General features: G+C 53.6%; 6 protein-coding genes across 6 annotated transcripts; 4 read left to right on the top strand and 2 right to left on the bottom strand.

The window, feature by feature from the left end:
• Positions 1-208: 208 nt before the first annotated feature.
• BDY24DRAFT_442103 (uncharacterized protein) lies at positions 209-2,233 on the top strand. Its single transcript, XM_076644659.1, has 9 exons — positions 209-504; positions 591-643; positions 743-846; positions 952-1,212; positions 1,322-1,415; positions 1,526-1,666; positions 1,779-1,877; positions 1,961-1,984; positions 2,070-2,233. The coding sequence occupies exons 1-9, from the start codon at positions 462-464 to the stop codon at positions 2,190-2,192; spliced, it is 942 nt and encodes a 313-aa protein (XP_076495719.1). The 5' UTR covers positions 209-461; the 3' UTR covers positions 2,193-2,233.
• A 229-nt stretch (positions 2,234-2,462) lies between these two features.
• Positions 2,463-4,630, top strand: BDY24DRAFT_391830 (Bestrophin, RFP-TM, chloride channel-domain-containing protein). Its single transcript, XM_076640847.1, has 7 exons — positions 2,463-2,694; positions 2,817-2,926; positions 3,018-3,118; positions 3,184-3,248; positions 3,316-3,912; positions 4,009-4,194; positions 4,279-4,630. The coding sequence occupies exons 1-7, from the start codon at positions 2,505-2,507 to the stop codon at positions 4,545-4,547; spliced, it is 1,518 nt and encodes a 505-aa protein (XP_076495718.1). The 5' UTR covers positions 2,463-2,504; the 3' UTR covers positions 4,548-4,630.
• Positions 4,631-4,857: 227 nt separating this feature from the next.
• BDY24DRAFT_363153 (uncharacterized protein) lies at positions 4,858-7,555 on the top strand. Its single transcript, XM_076637898.1, has 12 exons — positions 4,858-5,137; positions 5,296-5,371; positions 5,485-5,517; positions 5,648-5,720; positions 5,799-5,905; positions 6,012-6,061; positions 6,131-6,209; positions 6,339-6,349; positions 6,444-6,544; positions 6,622-6,705; positions 6,790-6,911; positions 6,987-7,555. The coding sequence occupies exons 1-12, from the start codon at positions 5,039-5,041 to the stop codon at positions 7,250-7,252; spliced, it is 1,101 nt and encodes a 366-aa protein (XP_076495717.1). The 5' UTR covers positions 4,858-5,038; the 3' UTR covers positions 7,253-7,555.
• Positions 7,556-8,662: 1,107 nt separating this feature from the next.
• BDY24DRAFT_84135 (EGFR-like transmembrane domain-containing protein) lies at positions 8,663-10,077 on the top strand. The gene is made up of 5 exons (XM_076645183.1): positions 8,663-8,774; positions 8,869-9,069; positions 9,154-9,318; positions 9,401-9,470; positions 9,565-10,077. The coding sequence occupies exons 2-5, from the start codon at positions 8,876-8,878 to the stop codon at positions 9,931-9,933; spliced, it is 798 nt and encodes a 265-aa protein (XP_076495716.1). The 5' UTR covers positions 8,663-8,774; positions 8,869-8,875; the 3' UTR covers positions 9,934-10,077.
• Positions 10,078-10,270: 193 nt separating this feature from the next.
• On the bottom strand, positions 10,271-12,893 carry AMD2 (putative amidase; the record flags this gene model as incomplete). Its single annotated transcript, XM_076643515.1, has 13 exons — positions 10,271-10,380; positions 10,473-10,596; positions 10,676-10,734; positions 10,817-10,902; positions 10,977-11,056; positions 11,132-11,302; positions 11,381-11,590; positions 11,676-11,837; positions 11,906-11,947; positions 12,023-12,047; positions 12,116-12,224; positions 12,283-12,424; positions 12,525-12,893. 13 exons carry the CDS (start codon positions 12,891-12,893, stop codon positions 10,271-10,273), a joined length of 1,689 nt encoding a protein of 562 aa, XP_076495715.1.
• Positions 12,894-13,315: 422 nt separating this feature from the next.
• On the bottom strand, positions 13,316-16,553 carry BDY24DRAFT_407192 (arginine--tRNA ligase; the record flags this gene model as incomplete). The annotated part of the gene is made up of 14 exons (XM_076642744.1): positions 13,316-13,437; positions 13,521-13,768; positions 13,857-13,913; positions 14,028-14,214; positions 14,295-14,489; positions 14,607-14,852; positions 14,990-15,089; positions 15,179-15,281; positions 15,357-15,480; positions 15,594-15,724; positions 15,868-15,932; positions 16,053-16,153; positions 16,245-16,318; positions 16,447-16,553. The coding sequence occupies 14 exons, from the start codon at positions 16,551-16,553 to the stop codon at positions 13,316-13,318; spliced, it is 1,860 nt and encodes a 619-aa protein (XP_076495714.1).
• Between the last annotated feature and the right edge of the window lie 93 nt (positions 16,554-16,646).

Below are 16,646 nucleotides of genomic sequence, written 5' to 3'. Positions count from 1 at the left end.
TGTCCAGGTGAGGGCATGAATCAAAGCACCGAGATCAAGAAGAAGGGGGCGAGGGTGGGGAAGCGGAGGAGGGCAAGGAGGAGCACGGTCGTCTCCGTCAATCTTCTTCGAGTCAGTGATTACGAACAGAAATGGCTCTGGAAGACGCGAAGAAGGATGTCCCAAAAGTGCTTGAGAGAGAGGTGGTGGTGGTTGAGGAAAGAGGGCTCGAAGGCGAGCTTCGCTTTCGACTCCAAGCTCACCTTCTTCCCTCCCACCACCCTTCTCTCCCCTCCCTCTCTGATTGAGTTCGCTTTCCTCCGAAGCTACGCTCTTCTCCGTTGGCTCTATCTTCGCCTTCATCCGATGAAGACTCTCAGGCTTTCTTTCTCTCCCTTTCGGTTCTCCGTTCCATCGTCTCACCCGTCCCTCCCAGCTCTTCCTCCCTCTTCCTCCCTCCCTTTTCCTTCGACAAGCTCAACATGACCTCCTCTGCTCCCCCCATCACCTTCGCTGTTCTCAATGGTAAAGCTCAACTTCTCCTCAAGCATTCCCTCGCTATTTTAGAAACAGTTTTTGACCTCTTCCCCTTCTGCTCTGCGAAAAAAAAGGGAAGTATAAATCGGGTGCGCCCATCATCACCGAGCTCATGAAGCAGCCAAACGTTTGTCTCCCTCTACATTTTGACATCTCTCCGAGTTCTAGATGCTCTCCTACTTCTTCCACTCACCTTCTCTTTGTTGATCGACGTTTTCGCTTTTAGGTCAAGGTCAGAATCGGCCTGTCCAGCGGCAAGCCCGTCCACCCTTTCTTCATCCCTCTCCTCCAGGCTGGAGCCTACGTCTACAGTGATCAAGCGATGAAAGAGTGCGTTCAGTTTGAATCATTCAGCCATGATGGGGATCTTTCTCTTCGTTCGCTCTCCTTCCGGTTGCTCGACTGACACATCGACGTCTCCCTGCCTCTTCCCAGGATGCTCACGGGAGTCGACGTTCTCCTCTGCTACACCGCTTCCAAAGCCGGACTCGAAGCTCAGATGACCAAGATTCTAGATATCGCCGTCGAAGCGGGCGTCAAGCTCTTCATCCCTTGCGAGAACTCGCTCGAGTTCGAGTCCGATCCTCCCGTCAAGCTCATCGAACTGAGGAGGCAGTTCTTCGAACGAGCGGCTGAGTTGAAGATGCCCACGTTGAGGGTCGTTAATGGGTTGATTTTGGAGAACTTCGTTACTCAGTGAGTTCGAGGTGCGGAGGAGGAAAGGAAAAGGCAGAGGATGAGTGTGCGACGACTTCGCTCGATCTGACCTCTCTCTTTTCGTCGTTGTGTTCCTCGTTCGCTGTAGTAACTCCCAGCACCCCTTCATCCCTACGGACGTTTCTTCCTTCAACTGGCAGCTTGATCAGAAGAAGGTTCACATCATCGGATCGGGAAACGTCGTGAGTTTTGCGACGCGACTGATTCCCCTCTTCGCCTCGCTTCCCTTCGCCTCCAACTTCTGGCTCGAGATACTGACTTAAACTCTCTCCTATTCGTGTTTTCTTCGCAGCCCGCTTCAGTCGTTCCCATCTCCTACGTCGCGTCCTGGCTCGTCAACCTTCTCACGACGACGCCTCTCGACAAGCTTCAATCGCTCGGAACAGTTTACCTCGAAGGAGAGACTCTTACCCAGAACGAGATTGTGAAGAAGGTAAGCAGGGTTTAATTCTCTTCGTTGGATTCAGCTGGCTTGGTGAGCACACGCTGACTCGCTCGACTCCTCTCCCTCGTCCTTTCGTTCTCGTCTCTTTCTCCCTCCCCAGTGGGAAGCCTCTCACCCCGGAGAGAAGCTCACTGTCACCTACGGAGATCTCGCTGAGGCTGAAGCTCTTCTCGTCAAGACTGGAGTCGAGAACTACTGGGTGAGTCGAGCTTCAAGGTCTCGTCGCGTCGAAGTCGAGAACTGATCGTCTTCTCTCCTCCTCTTTCTTCGTTCATCTCCTAGACCGACTACCCTCTTTTCATTCAGGTCAGTCAAATATGACTCCACACTTTATCCTCCCTCCTTTCGGCAAGCTGACTCTCGCCCTTCGTCTTCATTTCTCACGTCGCAGGTCGAAGTCGCCAAAGGACGAGGCAAGCTCACGCACTCAACGACGCCTTCGTCCTTCGCTGGGAAGGTTACCAGCGTGGATGAGATTCTGGCTGGACCGGCTTGGACTACGGATGGGAACTAGAGGGGGTAAGGCGTGAGATGAGATGGACTTGAGCTTTCGGAATCGCGACGGCGTGACGACGGACGACGCGTCGAGAGGAAGAGAGGACGTGCAGATTTTACCTCTGTCTTCTGGCCTCAGCTCTTTAACACATCGCTGTAGTTTCTTGTTCAAGAACAACATCACAAAACGACCGCCTCGGACCTAGATATTCTCTCCTCGAGGGCTGAATCGGGTCGAAGCTCAAAAGGTCGAGAGCTTATCTCCTTTCCTTTCCTTTCCTTCTCTCCTCCATCATCGACCATCCATCCTCCCCTGTCCCTTTTCCTCGCGATGGAAGTCTCCCAACCCCGCCTCCCTCTCGCGTTACACATCGAGCACTCTGCTCTACCGATGGTGATCATCCGAGTCTGCCTCTTCTCGCTCTGGGCCTTCCTCGTCACCTTCCTCGTCGATTCAAAGGTCATGGACGCTTCGAGATTGTCCCATCTGGGCACGGCGATGACGGGGATTCTGAGCATGGGTGAGTGCAGTCGTAAATCGTTGTGGTAGAGGGGTGGAGGAAGTCGACAGAGAGAGTCTGAGAAGGAAGGACGGGCTCGAGCTGATGATGCGTTGATTTGGGTTTGGGTTGCTCTGTTTCAGTTGTTGGGTTGATGGTTAGCTTTCGAAGTGAATCCTCTACGGGTAGATGGAAGGACGGAAGGAACGTATGGGAGAGCGTGTCTTCCAGAAGCAGAAATCTCATGAGAACGGTGCGTCGTAGGAAGCGGGAAGGAAGCGAGATGAAGGAGAACGAAGCTCACACCTCCTTCCTTCCTTCGTTTCGACTTCGTTGGATTCCAGCTCACCCTCTCGCTCCCGATCAACGAGTATACGGATGACCTTACCAAGGAGCGGATAGAGGATCTGTTGGGTTTGGTGGTTGCTTTCCCTGTGGCTCTGAGGTGAGTTCTAGTCTCTCTCGTTGAGCTCGACGTCGAGCTGACCGTCATTCCTCTCTTTCTTCCAGACACCACCTTCGAGGAGAACGAGGCATCTCTCAACCTGATCTAGACGGTCTCTTACCTAGAGAATGTGAGCCCTCTATTCTTCTTCTTCCTCCTCTGTACCTCTCAGAAGCTCACACCTTGCCTTCTCACAGACGTCCAATCCCTCCGTCGAACCCCCTCCTCCGTCCGTTTCGCCCCTCACCCCGTCGTCACCCAAATCCCCTCCCACGACTCTTCCACTTCGCTCGTAGAGATGCTTCCTCTCCCACCAGGTCGCTCGCCATCCATCACCTCCACCCTTTCCTCAGGAGAAATCTCTCCTTCAACCCCTCGTTTCAAGACCTCCCCTTCCTCCCTTTCCTCCCTCGGACCCACCGACGAGAAGACCAAACAGGAACAGATGCTCAACGTTCCTCCAACCTCCTCCTCGCTTGGTGGCGACGACAAACCCATCTTCACCCAGTCCTTCACTCCACCCAGTCCGACAGGACCGAACGGAGGACTCAGCCCGCCGCCTAGCCTTTCAGAAGCAGCAGCACCACCAGTGACCAACATGGGAAGGAGGTTGAGCTCTGCACTGTCGCCTTCGGCTCCTTCCAATCTGCCGCTGTCGATCCTGAGGCTGATGCACGCGTATCTGGACGGGCTGGTGAGCACGGGGGTGATGAAGGAAGGGATGAGGGAGAGGTGTTTCGGGATGGTCGAAGGATTGAGTGATGATTTGGGCAAGGCTGAGTCGATTCGAGATAGTGAGCACATACTATCGACGACTATACGGCTTCGAATCGCTTCCAAGAGTCGCGCGTTTTGCTGACCTCCTTCGTTCGTTCGCGTCGTTCCACAAGCTCCCATCCCTCTCCCGCTCTCGATCCACCTGCATCAGATGCTGTCCCTCTTCCTCCTCGCCATCCCACCTCAACTGGCTCCTACGTTGGGTTCCTGGACGATCCCTGTAACAGGAATCGCAACGTTCTGCTTCCTCGGAGTCGATTCTATCGGAGAGAAGCTGAGTGAACCCTTCGGGCCTCACGGTTCGTCCTTTCTTTTGCCTGCCCTTCCCTTCTCTCTCTCCCGAACCCAAATCAGACCTAACTCTTCCCTCTTTTCCTTCGCAGCCACCGCCCTCCCCCTCCACTCCTTCACCGACCAACTCCTGCAAGAATCGATGGAGCTCGGAGGCGTGTTTGCGACGTCGTACCTCTCCCGCCTGTCCAAGACCCGGAGACCGATAGCAGGGGAGGAGAAGGGAGAGGAGGAGAGGATCTTGAAGGAGGAGAAGGAAGCGTTGAGGGTAACCGTGGCGGATTGGGAGAGGCGGACCGAGAGGTGGATGCCTTACTTTGGGGGGAGGAGAGGGGATTGGAGGAAGGGGAGTATTTCTTGAGGAGGGAGATGTGAGACATGGTTTTTTTTATTACTTTGGTTGTTGGGAGGGAATGGAAAGGGGATAAGAGAGAGCGGGGTGGACGGAGGGTGGAGGAGGAAAGGAAAGAAACAAGAACGAAAGAACGTCGCGTCGAGCGAGCCTCGATTCCGCCTTCACCTTCGTTTCTTTTCCGTCCTCCTTATACACCACGCTCAACACTCTACATCTCAGATCTATGCACCGACCCCTTTATTTTTTTCTTCTTTCCCCTTGCAGACGCGTTTCTTTCACGAGCGCCAAGGTTTCTTTCGACGTTCTAAACTCGCTCGCTCCCTTTTGCTTCTCTTTCCTTCCTCAACGCCCATCTTCCTTCACTCTCCTCAGATCTCAAGGCCGTTCCCCTCCCCTCCCCTCGTCTCTCTCCGTGGTCATCTCGTAATCCAGCAACTAGCCACTTCGTCCGTTCAAGAACAAAGAAAACCTCAATAAACCAAATATCTTCGCCTACGATGCTCTCCTCCCTCGCTCTTCTTGCTCTTTTGCCAGCTTCTTCCTTCGTTAGAGCACAAGTCACAGCGGTGGCTCCCAACGGTATCACCAACCCTCCAGTACGTATAGACTTCCCAAAACCGAAGAAAACGGACGAGGGAAGACAGAGGGAACGAGGGAAGAGAAGGAGCGAGCTCAACCCACGCCCCCTGTCCTCTCTTTCCCTTCTCTCACCGCCCTCTCAGCTTTTACTGACTCTCTTTTCACCTTTATGCAGGCTCCCTTCCTCGCTGAGGCTGGCGCTGTCGTCAACGCTACCTCTGATTCGAGGCTGGTGACCGTCAACTCCATCGGTGAGTGTCTCTCTCTCGGTCCCCCTTCCCCCTCCTCGCCTGCCCCCTCTCTCTCTTTGTCTCCTCGACGGAGCTGACTTCCTTCCTTCGCTCCTTCGTCTTTTCTCTACTAGACGACTTCTGTCTCTTTGGTCCCCCAGAGGCTGGTAAGTCCTTCACCCACCGACCCTACTTTTTTCTTTCCATGTCGAGACGCTTGGCGTTGGAGATCCGTTTTTAGGGACTGATCTCCCTCGAACCAACCCTCCTTCCTCTCCCCCTCCTTCCCTATATTAGGACCCGATTCTCTCATTGGAAACGTCGAGCCCACCGTCGTTGCCTACTGCACCAAGCACAGGAACGGAGCTAGGTTCGTAGCTGTTTTGCCGCTCGTTTTCAACTCGCACCGTTCCTCAAGGGCTGATCTTTCGTTCCCTCTTTGGTCCAGGTTGATTCCCGACGGAACCATCTACTCTGCCCACTTCATCAAAACTCCTCTCTACGTTCAGATTCAAGGGTTCTTCGACGGAACCAAGATCAACATCCCTTACGGAGGTTTGTTTCCAGTCCTTGTCTTTCTCATGACGCGTCGCGTTTCCGCCTCTCCGCCTCGTCCTCGCTGACCTTCCCCGTTTTTTTTCTTAACATTCTTGAACTACAGACAGTGGAGGAGAACTCGATCCTCACGGAGCTGAGAACCTCGGAAACCCTGTTAGTTTTGAGAGGAGAGAGGGGACGGCGAGCGAGACGCGTCGAAGCTGACTTTCTCTCTTGTTCTAGATCGGAGGGAACGTCACGTCCAACGTTAGCGGAGCCGATGTCTTCTACGAGGAGTGGATGAGCTTTATGTCTTACGATCGTCCGTCCCTTCTCCTTCCTTCCTCGAGGCGATGGAGTTTTAGACGAGAGGAGGGGAAGACTCGCGTTCGACGGTCCAGTCGCTGACTTCCATTCTCTGTTGTTTCATCACTCTTTCCTGTCTCTTCAGAGTTCTGCATTGTGAGTTTAAGTCTTCAAATCTAGACGCAGTAAACTTCTCAGTATATACCGGCCTGTGGCTGACTTTCGTCTCTCTTCTTCTCTCCCTTCGCAGCGAATCTGCACCGCCGAGACTGCCGACGTCTCTGCTGCTCTTCAATGCGAGCACGAGCTTGATATCATGGGATGCCAGTTCGTCATGCCCGGAGATTACACGTGAGTTTCGACTACCTCTCTTCCTGATCCCCTCGAACTCGAGATCTGACGCGTCGTCTCTTCTTTTTTGTCCCCAGCAACAACTCCTTCACCTCGTGCGACGGGGAGCCTGCCGCTCCTCCCGGTCTCTACCCTCTTCCCGGTGGAGGAACCTCTACCTTGTTCGCTCAATCTCACGAGTCCTCGAATCTCTGGTCGATGCGTCGCTGATTCTTCGCCCTCCTTCGTTTCGCTCGCTTCCTCAGCCGACAAGCCTTCACCTACACCGCCGGAACCCAGATCATTACCCTCGGACAGACCGTCACTCCCGCTGCTCCCTTCTCGACTCCCGCTACGTCCAACTGCGTTTCCACTTCCACCATCGCCAGTTCGTCCCTCCCGTTCCTTCTTTTCTTCCTTCCCTCTTCGAACTTTTCCGCTAACTACTTTCCGTCTTCTTCAGATGGAATCGCCGTCGCTACCACCTCCGCTGCTGCCGCCGCTTCCTCTGGATCAGCTAGGGTTTCCACTAGCGGAACTCGAGGAGCTTCGGCTGCCAACTCCCAAGCTTCCGCCACTGGTACTGGAGCCGCTGCTTCTGGATCCGCTGCATCGACTGGATCGACTGGAGCTGGAGTCAAGGTCGTCGGAGCTTCCCAGGGAGGCCTCGTCGGACTTCTCCTTACTTTCGGAGTCGTCGTCGTTGGAGGATTTGCCGTGCTCATCTAAACGAACCTTCTCTTCTCTCCACGTCTCTCCTCCATCGCTTTGCCTACCACCCTTAACTGCGCTTTACTCTGCTCTTTTGCTCTATTGAAGGAGGATAGTCGGTGATGGGTGGAGTCGTTTCCTTCTTCTTTTGGACTTCGCGTCGCGTCTTCGTTCTTCCTTTGTTTTTTTCTCCTTTCACATCACTCGTATCTCTCGCACACCCACTCTCCTTTGCATACTACCTTTCTTGCATAATACCTTCCCTTTCTCGGACGCTCATGGACTTCTTTTTGATGCTTACTTTTGCTGCTTTCTCGGTCGGAAGACGAGAGAGGCGATCGCTCGGTTCCGTCGGACGTCGACGTCGCGTCGAAGGTCATGTTTGGTTTTCGACTTCTCTCTTGGAGCTCTTCCTTCGTGCGAGTTCGTTACTTCTTCAGCGAATGTATAGATACGGATAAGAGGGAAGGCAGTGCCTCGGCTGTTTCTCTTGCCGTCTTAGATTTGTGATCAGGCACGAAAGACGGAACTCGAACGGAAAAGAGAGTCTCGGAACGGTCACCAAAAGCTCAGCCTCTCGAAACTCGTTCCTTCACCCAAACCTCCATCATCGAACTGAATCTTCCTCTCGCATCAGCATCGACACCTGAAGGTGAGTCTGTCCTTTACGTTGAGAATACGAAGGCGAGGGAGAAGAAGAGACCCTTGAGCTCAACACTGAAACTCGAAGCTGACCTTGACCTCGCTCCCTCCCTTCCCGCTTTTCCATCCAGTTCTACACCTCCAAATCCAAGCCATGGCTCTCTCTTCAAGCTTCATCTTCCTCCTTGGAATCTTCGTCCTCTTCTCAAGTCCTCTCGTTCAAGCTCAAGTTCAACATCTCACGGTCGGTCCTCCCTTCCCTCCGCTTCGTTCCTCTCTCTTGTTCCTCCCTTCCTCTCTCCCTCTCCGCCTATAGAACTCTTGGCGAGAGCGGATAAGTCGGAGCGTCGTGTGCTGAACAGAATTCCTCTTCTTCTCTCACATCCAGTCCCGACGAGGTGAGTAAAACTTCACTACCCCTCGCGGCAAACTCGAGTTGAGCTTCCCCGCCTCTCGAATGAGTTGAAGACTGATCCTTCCCTCGTTTTCCCTCTCCTCCCTCCTCCCCTCCAGTGCGACGTCGCTTGTGCTCCTTACCTTCAACTTCAAGCAGGGACTGCGTGTGCAACGTTGGGTAACGGTGCTGAAGATGATTACGACTGTTCGTCTCGCCTCACCCAACGTCGATGGCTTTGAATTTTCGACTCCTTCGTTTCTGCTGAGCTGACTTTCATTTCTCGCTCTCTTCAGGTGTTTGCAAAGACGGAATTTACATCACAGCGGAGACGACTGTATGTGTAGAACTCACGTTCTCTCGTTCCCAACACGACGAGCCAACTTTGCGGCTTCTCTTTCCTCAGTGCGCGACCTGCGTCTATCAGTACTATCCTGAAGGTCTTACCATCGATAATGTGACGGTATCAGTCAACGCTTACACTCTTGCGACGTACGAGTACTGGTGAGTCCTCTTCTCGGTTGTCATTTTCGAATGAGGAGCCAGAACGACGCGACGCTCACCCCGTCGCTCTTCCTTCTTTTTTTGAGGAATTTAGCCAGGACATGGCCTCTCTCATCTCTCCCGTCTCTATCGCATCGGTCTCGTCCCTCTCAACAGCCTCTGTCGCTATGGCTTCGATCGCATCCGTGGCAGCTCTCGAATCCCTCGCTCGACTTTCGTCCACCACTCGAGCTCCACCCTCTGCTTCGGCGTCAGTTCCCGCTGTGATCGACACGACGAAGAAGTCCAACATTGGGTGAGGGTAACTTCTTCCTCCACTCCCAGAACCATCGAAGGAGCTAGAGAGGCTGACGTTCGTTCTTTTCGTCGCGTCGTTCAGAGCCATCGTCGGCGGAGTGATCGCTGGACTGGGAGCCCTCGCCGTCGCCGGAGCTGTCCTGTTCTTCGTGATGAGGAGGAACAAGAAGAGAAGAGAAGCTGGAGGGGTCGATCGTGGGGAGAGGAATCATGGGAATGGGAAAGGGCACGGAGATTCGAACGAAAAGTGAGTCGCGTCGAGTTCGTGTCGTTTCTCGCCTCTTTTGGGCCTAAAGCTGACAGCTTCCTATCTCTGTCGCTGGAAATAGGCCTGGAGGGGTCGAAGATGGAATCCTGTCGGAAGGAATCGCTCCTAGCTCTCACGTTCAACCCTACGTCGTGAGCACACATTCCTCGAGTCGAAGTTTGCCGTTTCTCTTGACCCGGACTGACTTGTCCTCTCTCGTCTCCTCTTTCACCTTCTTTCTCTCAGTATTCCAACCCCTCTACCGCCATCTCCGTCTCCGAACAAGGAGGCTACTCCTCCCTCGCTCTACAATCTCCCAACAGCGCTGGCGGCGCGTCGTCTTCCTTCCCTTACTCTCCGAGCACCTCCTCCTTCAGCGAACAACAACAGCAGCAGCAACGGAACAGCATGGTCTATTCCTCCTCCAAGGCTCTTGAAGCTCGTCGTGGATCTAGCTCGGCTTCACCTTCAGGACCCAACGCCGCTGGACTTGGAGGAGGACACGTCTCGTCAACCGTCGATCAAGGAGGAGTAGAGAGAGCAGTCTATCATGAGGACGGAGGGCCAGTAGTCGAGTTTCCGCCTGTTTACGGGGCTGGAGATGCAAGGGTCTGAGCGTCAGAGAAGGGGACGGGTCGGTTTGTTTTGTTTTGTTTCTTTTTCAACTTTGGGTTCGGGTCGAGTCGCTAAGACGATGGACATCGGTTCCGGTTAACTTTTCGTTGTATTTAACGACTTCTCTGCGTAACGGACTTCATGCTTGTGCTCCATCTGCACATGAGATGGGGAATCGACGTTGCGTCGTGTAACCAAGGATCGAAGGAGCGTCGCTTCGGAAGTCGGCTCTGGCATGGTGATCGAGTCCGCCTGGAATATGAAAACGAGGAGAGAGGAAATTGAAGATACAATATTCATCTATCAATCAGCTCTACAGATCTGAGCCCCTTCAACCTCATTTCACGTCGACTATCTTCTCGACCATCTTCACGACCCTCTCCTCTTGCAGCCTCGGCCCGATGAGCTGAAGACTAACGGGAGCACCAGCGACATACTCCGGGTCGTCTGTGAGCAACCAACGACAAAAACAACGCGTGTGAGATCGACGAAAGAAGAGAGGACGACGCGTCGAGAGCTGAAAGAGAGAAGGGACTCACACTCATCCCACGCAGCCTTGTCCATTTCGTTGATAGCTTGATGAGATGGGTCTCGAACGTCGATGGAGGGATCCGCTCGAAGAACGGGGAAGGTCAAGGAAGGGTAGTCAACAACGTTCCAGAACTTGGAAACGACGAAAGGGAAGAGGTCAGCTAGGATTGAGCCTTCGAGCGAAACAGAGGAGCAGCGATATACGACGTACCCAACAGTAGTGACTCTGTTTATAGGCTCCATGAGGCGAGGCAGGATGGGCGTCGACGGCTGGAAAGGAAGAAAAAACGCAAAGTCGGCGACTCGAAAAGGCTCGTCGAGAAAGGAAACGAAAGAAACGAGTTGAACTCACGGGAGATCAAGAAGTCAATCCCAGCTTCTCGGATGGCGTCTAGATACAGCTTCTCGAAATGACGACGAGCTCCTTGGATCTGACGGCTAAGGAACAGAAAGAGAACGGACCGTGAAGTCAGAGAGTGCGTCGAGAAAAGAACGGAGAGAGATTCGCTCACGCTTCGTACTGGCCAGTGTTGACTCCTCCAGCCCTGGAAACGAGACGCTTGGGTCGAGGTTCATCGGATCCTTCGAATTGCTGACGAGAAGTGAAAGAAAACGGTGGGGATTAGTCCCCAGAAGAGGGAAAGCCAAGTCGAGAAGGAGAACTCACCTCACTCATCCCTCTTCCACCGTCTCCGATGGCGAACCCAGAAACACCCATCACCTTCTCGACCATCGAAGGTTGATCCCAATCAACGACCTCGGCTCCCATCTCCTTGAGGGTCTTCACGACCTTCTCGAGACCTCGCTTGACAGGAGGGAGAGGCGATACCGAACCGTCCTGGGCAGACAAAGGAACGAGGGCTCGATCAGTGACGGTTGCAGAACTTGACGTCTACTCAAATCGATGAAGACTCACCGTCCAGATGATCCCGACTCTCAGCTTCTTGACGTCCACCTCGACCTCCTTCCAAGGGATGGGCATGCATCTCGGATCCCTCGTCCAAGGCTCCATCTCAAGCATTGTCTTGAGGAAGAGGGAGACGGACGAGAGAGAAGTCGTCATGGGTCCCGAGACGGAGAGCAAGAACTCTGCACCGAACGAGGAAGGGAGAGCTCCAGCGATGGGCTGAGAGATGGGAAGAAAGATGGAAGGGGGAAGGGAAGAGAGGTCAGCGTTCGAGAGGAGAACGGCGCGACGAAGAAAAACTCACGTAGCGGCCGAAAGACGGTTTGAGACCGTACTGGTAATTGAATCCAGTAGGAATCCTGATCGACCCTCCGAGATCGGTTCCGATCCCGAGAGGACTTCCTTTAAGAGCTTGAAGAACGGCCTCTCCTCCCGACGAGCCTCCCGAAGCGAGATTTCGGTTGTACTGTTGCGTTGTAGCAGAGGGAAGAGCTGTCAGCTTAGCTTCGAAAATGTAGGAAAATACATACTCACAGCGTTGACGGTGTGGCCGTAGATCAGCGAGATGCAGTCGACCTGAAAACGAAAGATTCAAGACGCGTCGACATGGGATCAGACGGACGCTGAAGAAGCGAGACGACGAGAGCTCACGTTGTTCATCATCGAAGGCAGCGTACTGTACGAAGAAAAACAGAAAGTTATCATCGTATCGAGGCATGCAGATCGGAGAGCGGGAGAACTCACGTCTTGACGAAGAAAACAGCTCCAGCCTCTCGAAGCATCGCAGGAAGCAACCCGTCCTCCTTCTGTATTCGATCCATTTGATGGGTGAGACCGATGCTCGCGTTTTGACCTGAGTAGAGAAAGAATCGGTCAGTATTCGGACTCGAAACTCATCGTTCTCTACGTACCCTTGACCAGGAAATTTTCCTTTAACGAAAGGGGCAGACCATGCAGAGGACCAACGACCTTGCCTGTCCGTTCGAGATGCTCGTCTAGTCTTGTAGCTTCGGCGAAAGCTTCCTCGAAGAAAATGGTGGAGAGGCAGTTGGTCTGAAGGAGACAAAGAACCGAAAGTCAAGCGAGGAAGCGGTTCGGTTTCAGCGCGAAAGAAGAGAAGGGAAATGCGTCGAGTCGAGTCGAATCAACTCACAACTTGATGAGCAACACTCGCGCTCTTCCCGAAAGCCTTCACTACCTCCAAACTAGTCCACTCCCTCTTCTTGATCATCTCCAGAATCCTTGTCGCATCGCTCTCCACGATCTCGACCTCCCTCTCGCTCAACAAGCCGCACTCTTTGTAGAACGAGCTCACGTCGAGGACCTCCTTCCCGGGGAGCTTTTCCTTGGGCAGAAGCCATCCCTGAGCCTCGATAGCGCCGAGTCGATCCAATCTTGACTTCTCGACTGCTGGGAGGTAGTTCTGCGTGGCCGAAGGGTCGAGGGGAGGGTAGTTCCACGCTGGAGCTGAAAAGTCGTCGTTGCGAGGGAGAGGGACGGGGGAAGTGGTTGGGAGTTGCATGGTTGAAAGGAGGGCTTGACTTTTGAGAGTTGTAGGATGCTGTTGGTGGGAGGAAAGGTGAGGGAATAGGAGTGGAAATGATAGCTCGAAGATCAGCACCGAGGAAGGGGAGGGGGAGATGGGTCGGGCAGGTCCGTCTTATCTTCGGCAGCGGGCGAGGCCGTCGACCAAATTGAAGAGACTGAGTGTCGCAGAAGACCTATCAATTCCTAATCATGTCTTCGATTGGAGGTGGAGGCCGAGGGAAAGGGGAATCAGCGCTCGTTCGTTCGTGAGACGCGTGGGAAACAAGGGAGGGAGGAAGAGCTCGAGCTCACCTTTCAAGAGTCCTCAGAGCCAAGGTCCATCTAGTTCTCGAGAAAAAGATGATCTAAGAAATGCGTATTAGATATCCCAAAATAACAAGACCGAGAAAACAAGATCTACATTCGGTCGAGAGGCTCGAGAGTCAACAGCTTGAGAGCAGTGGCAAGAACGTCTCGAGCCGAGATGAAGAGGTAGAGTCGAGCCGTCCCCAGTTCGACCTCGACGTTCTGCACACGGACTGAAAGAAGGAGAAGGAAAGTGGGATGAAGGGGTCAGCTTCGAGGTCGAGAGAGAAACGAAAGAGTAGACGGAGAGACTCACGACCATCCCAAGCACTCGAGATAGCATGAGCGAGCTTGAAAGCGAAGGTGACGATAGCTGAAGGCTCGTTGGTCTTGTAGGCTGTCGAGACGACGTCGGGGTAGAGGGAGAGGAGGTAAACGATGTCGTGGGCCTTGTCCTCGACGAGAAGTTCCGTCTTGACGAGCGAGATGTCCTCGGGCATGACGATGTTGGGGTTTTTACGCTGAACGGAGGCGAGTCGGACGTGGGCGTACTGGAGGTAGACACTGAGAAGGTTTGAGAACGGAAGGGGAAAGAGGTATGAGCTTCGGGTTTGGGGACGAGACGAGGAGAAGGACGAGTCAAAGAACGAACCCGGTGTCTCCCTCGAAAGCAGTCATCTTCTTGAGATCGAACGTGTAGTCGAGATGCCTGACCAGAACCGAGATGAATGAAGAAGAAGTCAGCGAAGGAAGATTGGCCGCCAAAAAGATAAGAACGAAAGGAGAAAAAAAAGGAGAGGACGCGTCGTTCGAAGAGACTCACCTCTTCGCTCCCATATCCTGAATCTTGACCGCACTCATTCCCAACACGTCGGCACACCTCTCGGGGTTCTCAATCAGAGCGAACTTGGCCTCGTTCCTCCTCATCTGCTCCATCATCGTCTCAGCGGCAGCCTCCAAGATGTCGTTCAAGAACTTGACGGTTCCTCGTCGAGTCGACATTCCGGTGACTGGAAGCGAAGCAGGGAAAGGTGAAGGATTATTCAGTTTACATGCTGACGAGGTGAAGGGGTGAGGAGAGACGACTCACCCATTCCGAAGTTGATGTGCTCAAGACGTCCGTCCTTGGCCCACTCGTATCCCATCAACTCGAGGACCTTGAAGAACTGAGCGAGATGGAGGTTCTGCTGGGATGCAACAACGTAGATCATCTTGTCGAACTTGTACTTGGCGTATCGCTCCTTAGCGGCTCCAATGTCTCGAGTGATGTAGATGGTGGTTCCGTCTGAAATCGAAACGAAACGACGACGCGTGTCAGTTTCTTCTTCTCTCGTTCCCTTCCCTCGTCCTCCTCTCCCATCTCTGCCTCCTTTGGCCCAAACGATTGATGCGATGCACTCACCCTTCTTCCTGACCACGGTCTTCTCAAGCTTGTACTTGGTCAAATCAGCGATCAACGCTCCGTCCTTCTCTCCGACGACTCCCATCTCCTGCAAGGTCGAGATGGCCTCGGTCATGGACTTGGTGGCGACCTGAGACTCTCCAGAGTAAACGTCGTAGTGAATGTTGAGTCGAGCGTAGGTCTCCTTGTACCTCTCGATCGAGAGATCTCGGAATCGGGACCAGAGAGCGTGGGAGGTCGCGTCACCTGCGAGACAAAGGAGAAAGGACAAGTCAGTTCTAGGAACCTTGTTGGCAGTCGAAAGTATCGGGAAGAGAGCTAAGACAGCGACGACGTCCGACGAGGTAGAATAAGCGACGAGAAGAGAGAAAGATCAAACGAACCTTCCTCGAGGTTCTTGAAGAAGAGTCGAGCCTCGTCCTCAGTCTCCTGAGATCCAGCGAGCTTCTCTGCCTCCATATCCTGGTTGACCTTGACGTAGACCTGAAAAAGTTCCAGACGAAAGAGAGATCGCATCAGTTCCGGCAGTCTCGAAAGCAGCTCGAAGCAGGGAAAGAGACGAGAAGACTCACATCGAACAAGTGCTTGATGGCATCGGCGGTAAGAGCCTCCTCCGATCCGTGCCTCTTGAATCCAACAGCGAGAAGACCGAACTGCTTTCCCCAATCTCCAAGGCTGCACGAGTACCGAAGCGAGGAGACAAAAGGTGAGCTCAGTTGGAGACGCGTGAGGGAAGGAAGTCGAACGAACTAGTTCATCCTGATGACCTCCCATCCGAAGGTCTCGTAGAGGTTGGCGGTGAAAGCTCCAATGATGGTGGACCTGAGGTGACCGGCGTGGAAGGGTTTGGCGATGTTGGGAGAGGAGAACTCGACTGAGTGACGGTAAGGAAGAAGGTTAGCTCAATTCGAGCTCACAGACCGAGCAGCTTCGAACGTGGGAACAACAAAGAAGCGAGGTTGACCTGGATGATGAAGAATAACTCACCGATGACCTTCTTTCCCTTTCCGACGACAGGGTTGCATCCGTAGGCATTGCTGTCGTACCCAGGGATGTCGGAGGTTGGGCTGGGGTAGGAGTGGATCTGTCCGAGGACGGCTTTGGCGAAGTTGGCGTGGCTGTTGGAAGAACGGAGAAGGGAAGAGAGAGAAGAATCAGCATTGATGCGCATGCTCCAAGAAGGGAGGTGTCGCTAGCTAAAGGCTGAAGCGAAGGTGGGCTGAAAGGAAGAAGGAGAGAGGAGAAGGAGGGCTGAACGAACTTGACCTGGAACATCAGCAGTCCGTTGGCAGACGTAACCGTGGAGATGTACTCGTTGGCGACGAACTAAGACCAAGCCCAGCGAAATCGCATAGAGAAGAGTCAGTCAGGAGATCTTTGCGAACCAAAGGAAGAGAAGGGAGGGGAGGGAAAGCAGAGTTGAGCTCGAACGAGAGGGAAACTCACAGCAGCAGCGACCTTATCCGCCCACTCAGCAGGCTTTCCACCCAGACGGAATCGAGCGACAGCAATACTGAGATCGATCTTGGTACCGAGGTTGACCTTACCTGTTTGGTTTCGAACGAAGGAGGGAGGAGGGAGGAAAGAAAAGGTCAGCTCTCTTCGTTTGCTCCTTCGCAAGACAGATCTGAGACGCACCAGTATCAATACCAAGATAAACATCCTTGACGTCCTTTCCAATCACAGCAGCGACCTGGACGGCAACGGCGATTCTTTGGGTCGAAAAACGAGGCGAGGGAGGAGGGGAAGGGGGAAAAGGTCAGCTCGACGTCGACATCTTTCTCCTCCTTTCTCTTCCCTCCTTCGGCCCCCTTGTTGATTCGCTAGAGACTCGACTTACTTGAAAGCATCAACAGCTGCTCGCTGAGGGTTGGAACCTTCCACCGTTGGCAGCTGAGGAAGGGAACCGAGAGGGTTGGGAGAGGAGGACGAGCTTGAAGAAGACATTTTGCGAAGGGAGGAGCTGAACAGAGGAGCTCGGAGGGAGAAGGCTGGGGTTGAAAGTCGCAGGGAGCGGGAGGGGACGAGAAGAAGAGCTGA

Source organism: Mrakia frigida (assembly GCF_051309035.1).
Source record: "Mrakia frigida strain ATCC 22029 unplaced genomic scaffold BDY24scaffold_19, whole genome shotgun sequence".
Taxonomy (NCBI): domain Eukaryota; kingdom Fungi; phylum Basidiomycota; class Tremellomycetes; order Cystofilobasidiales; family Mrakiaceae; genus Mrakia; species Mrakia frigida.
Note: the sequence above shows the minus strand (reverse complement) of the source record. Positions and strands in the feature narration are given on the sequence as shown.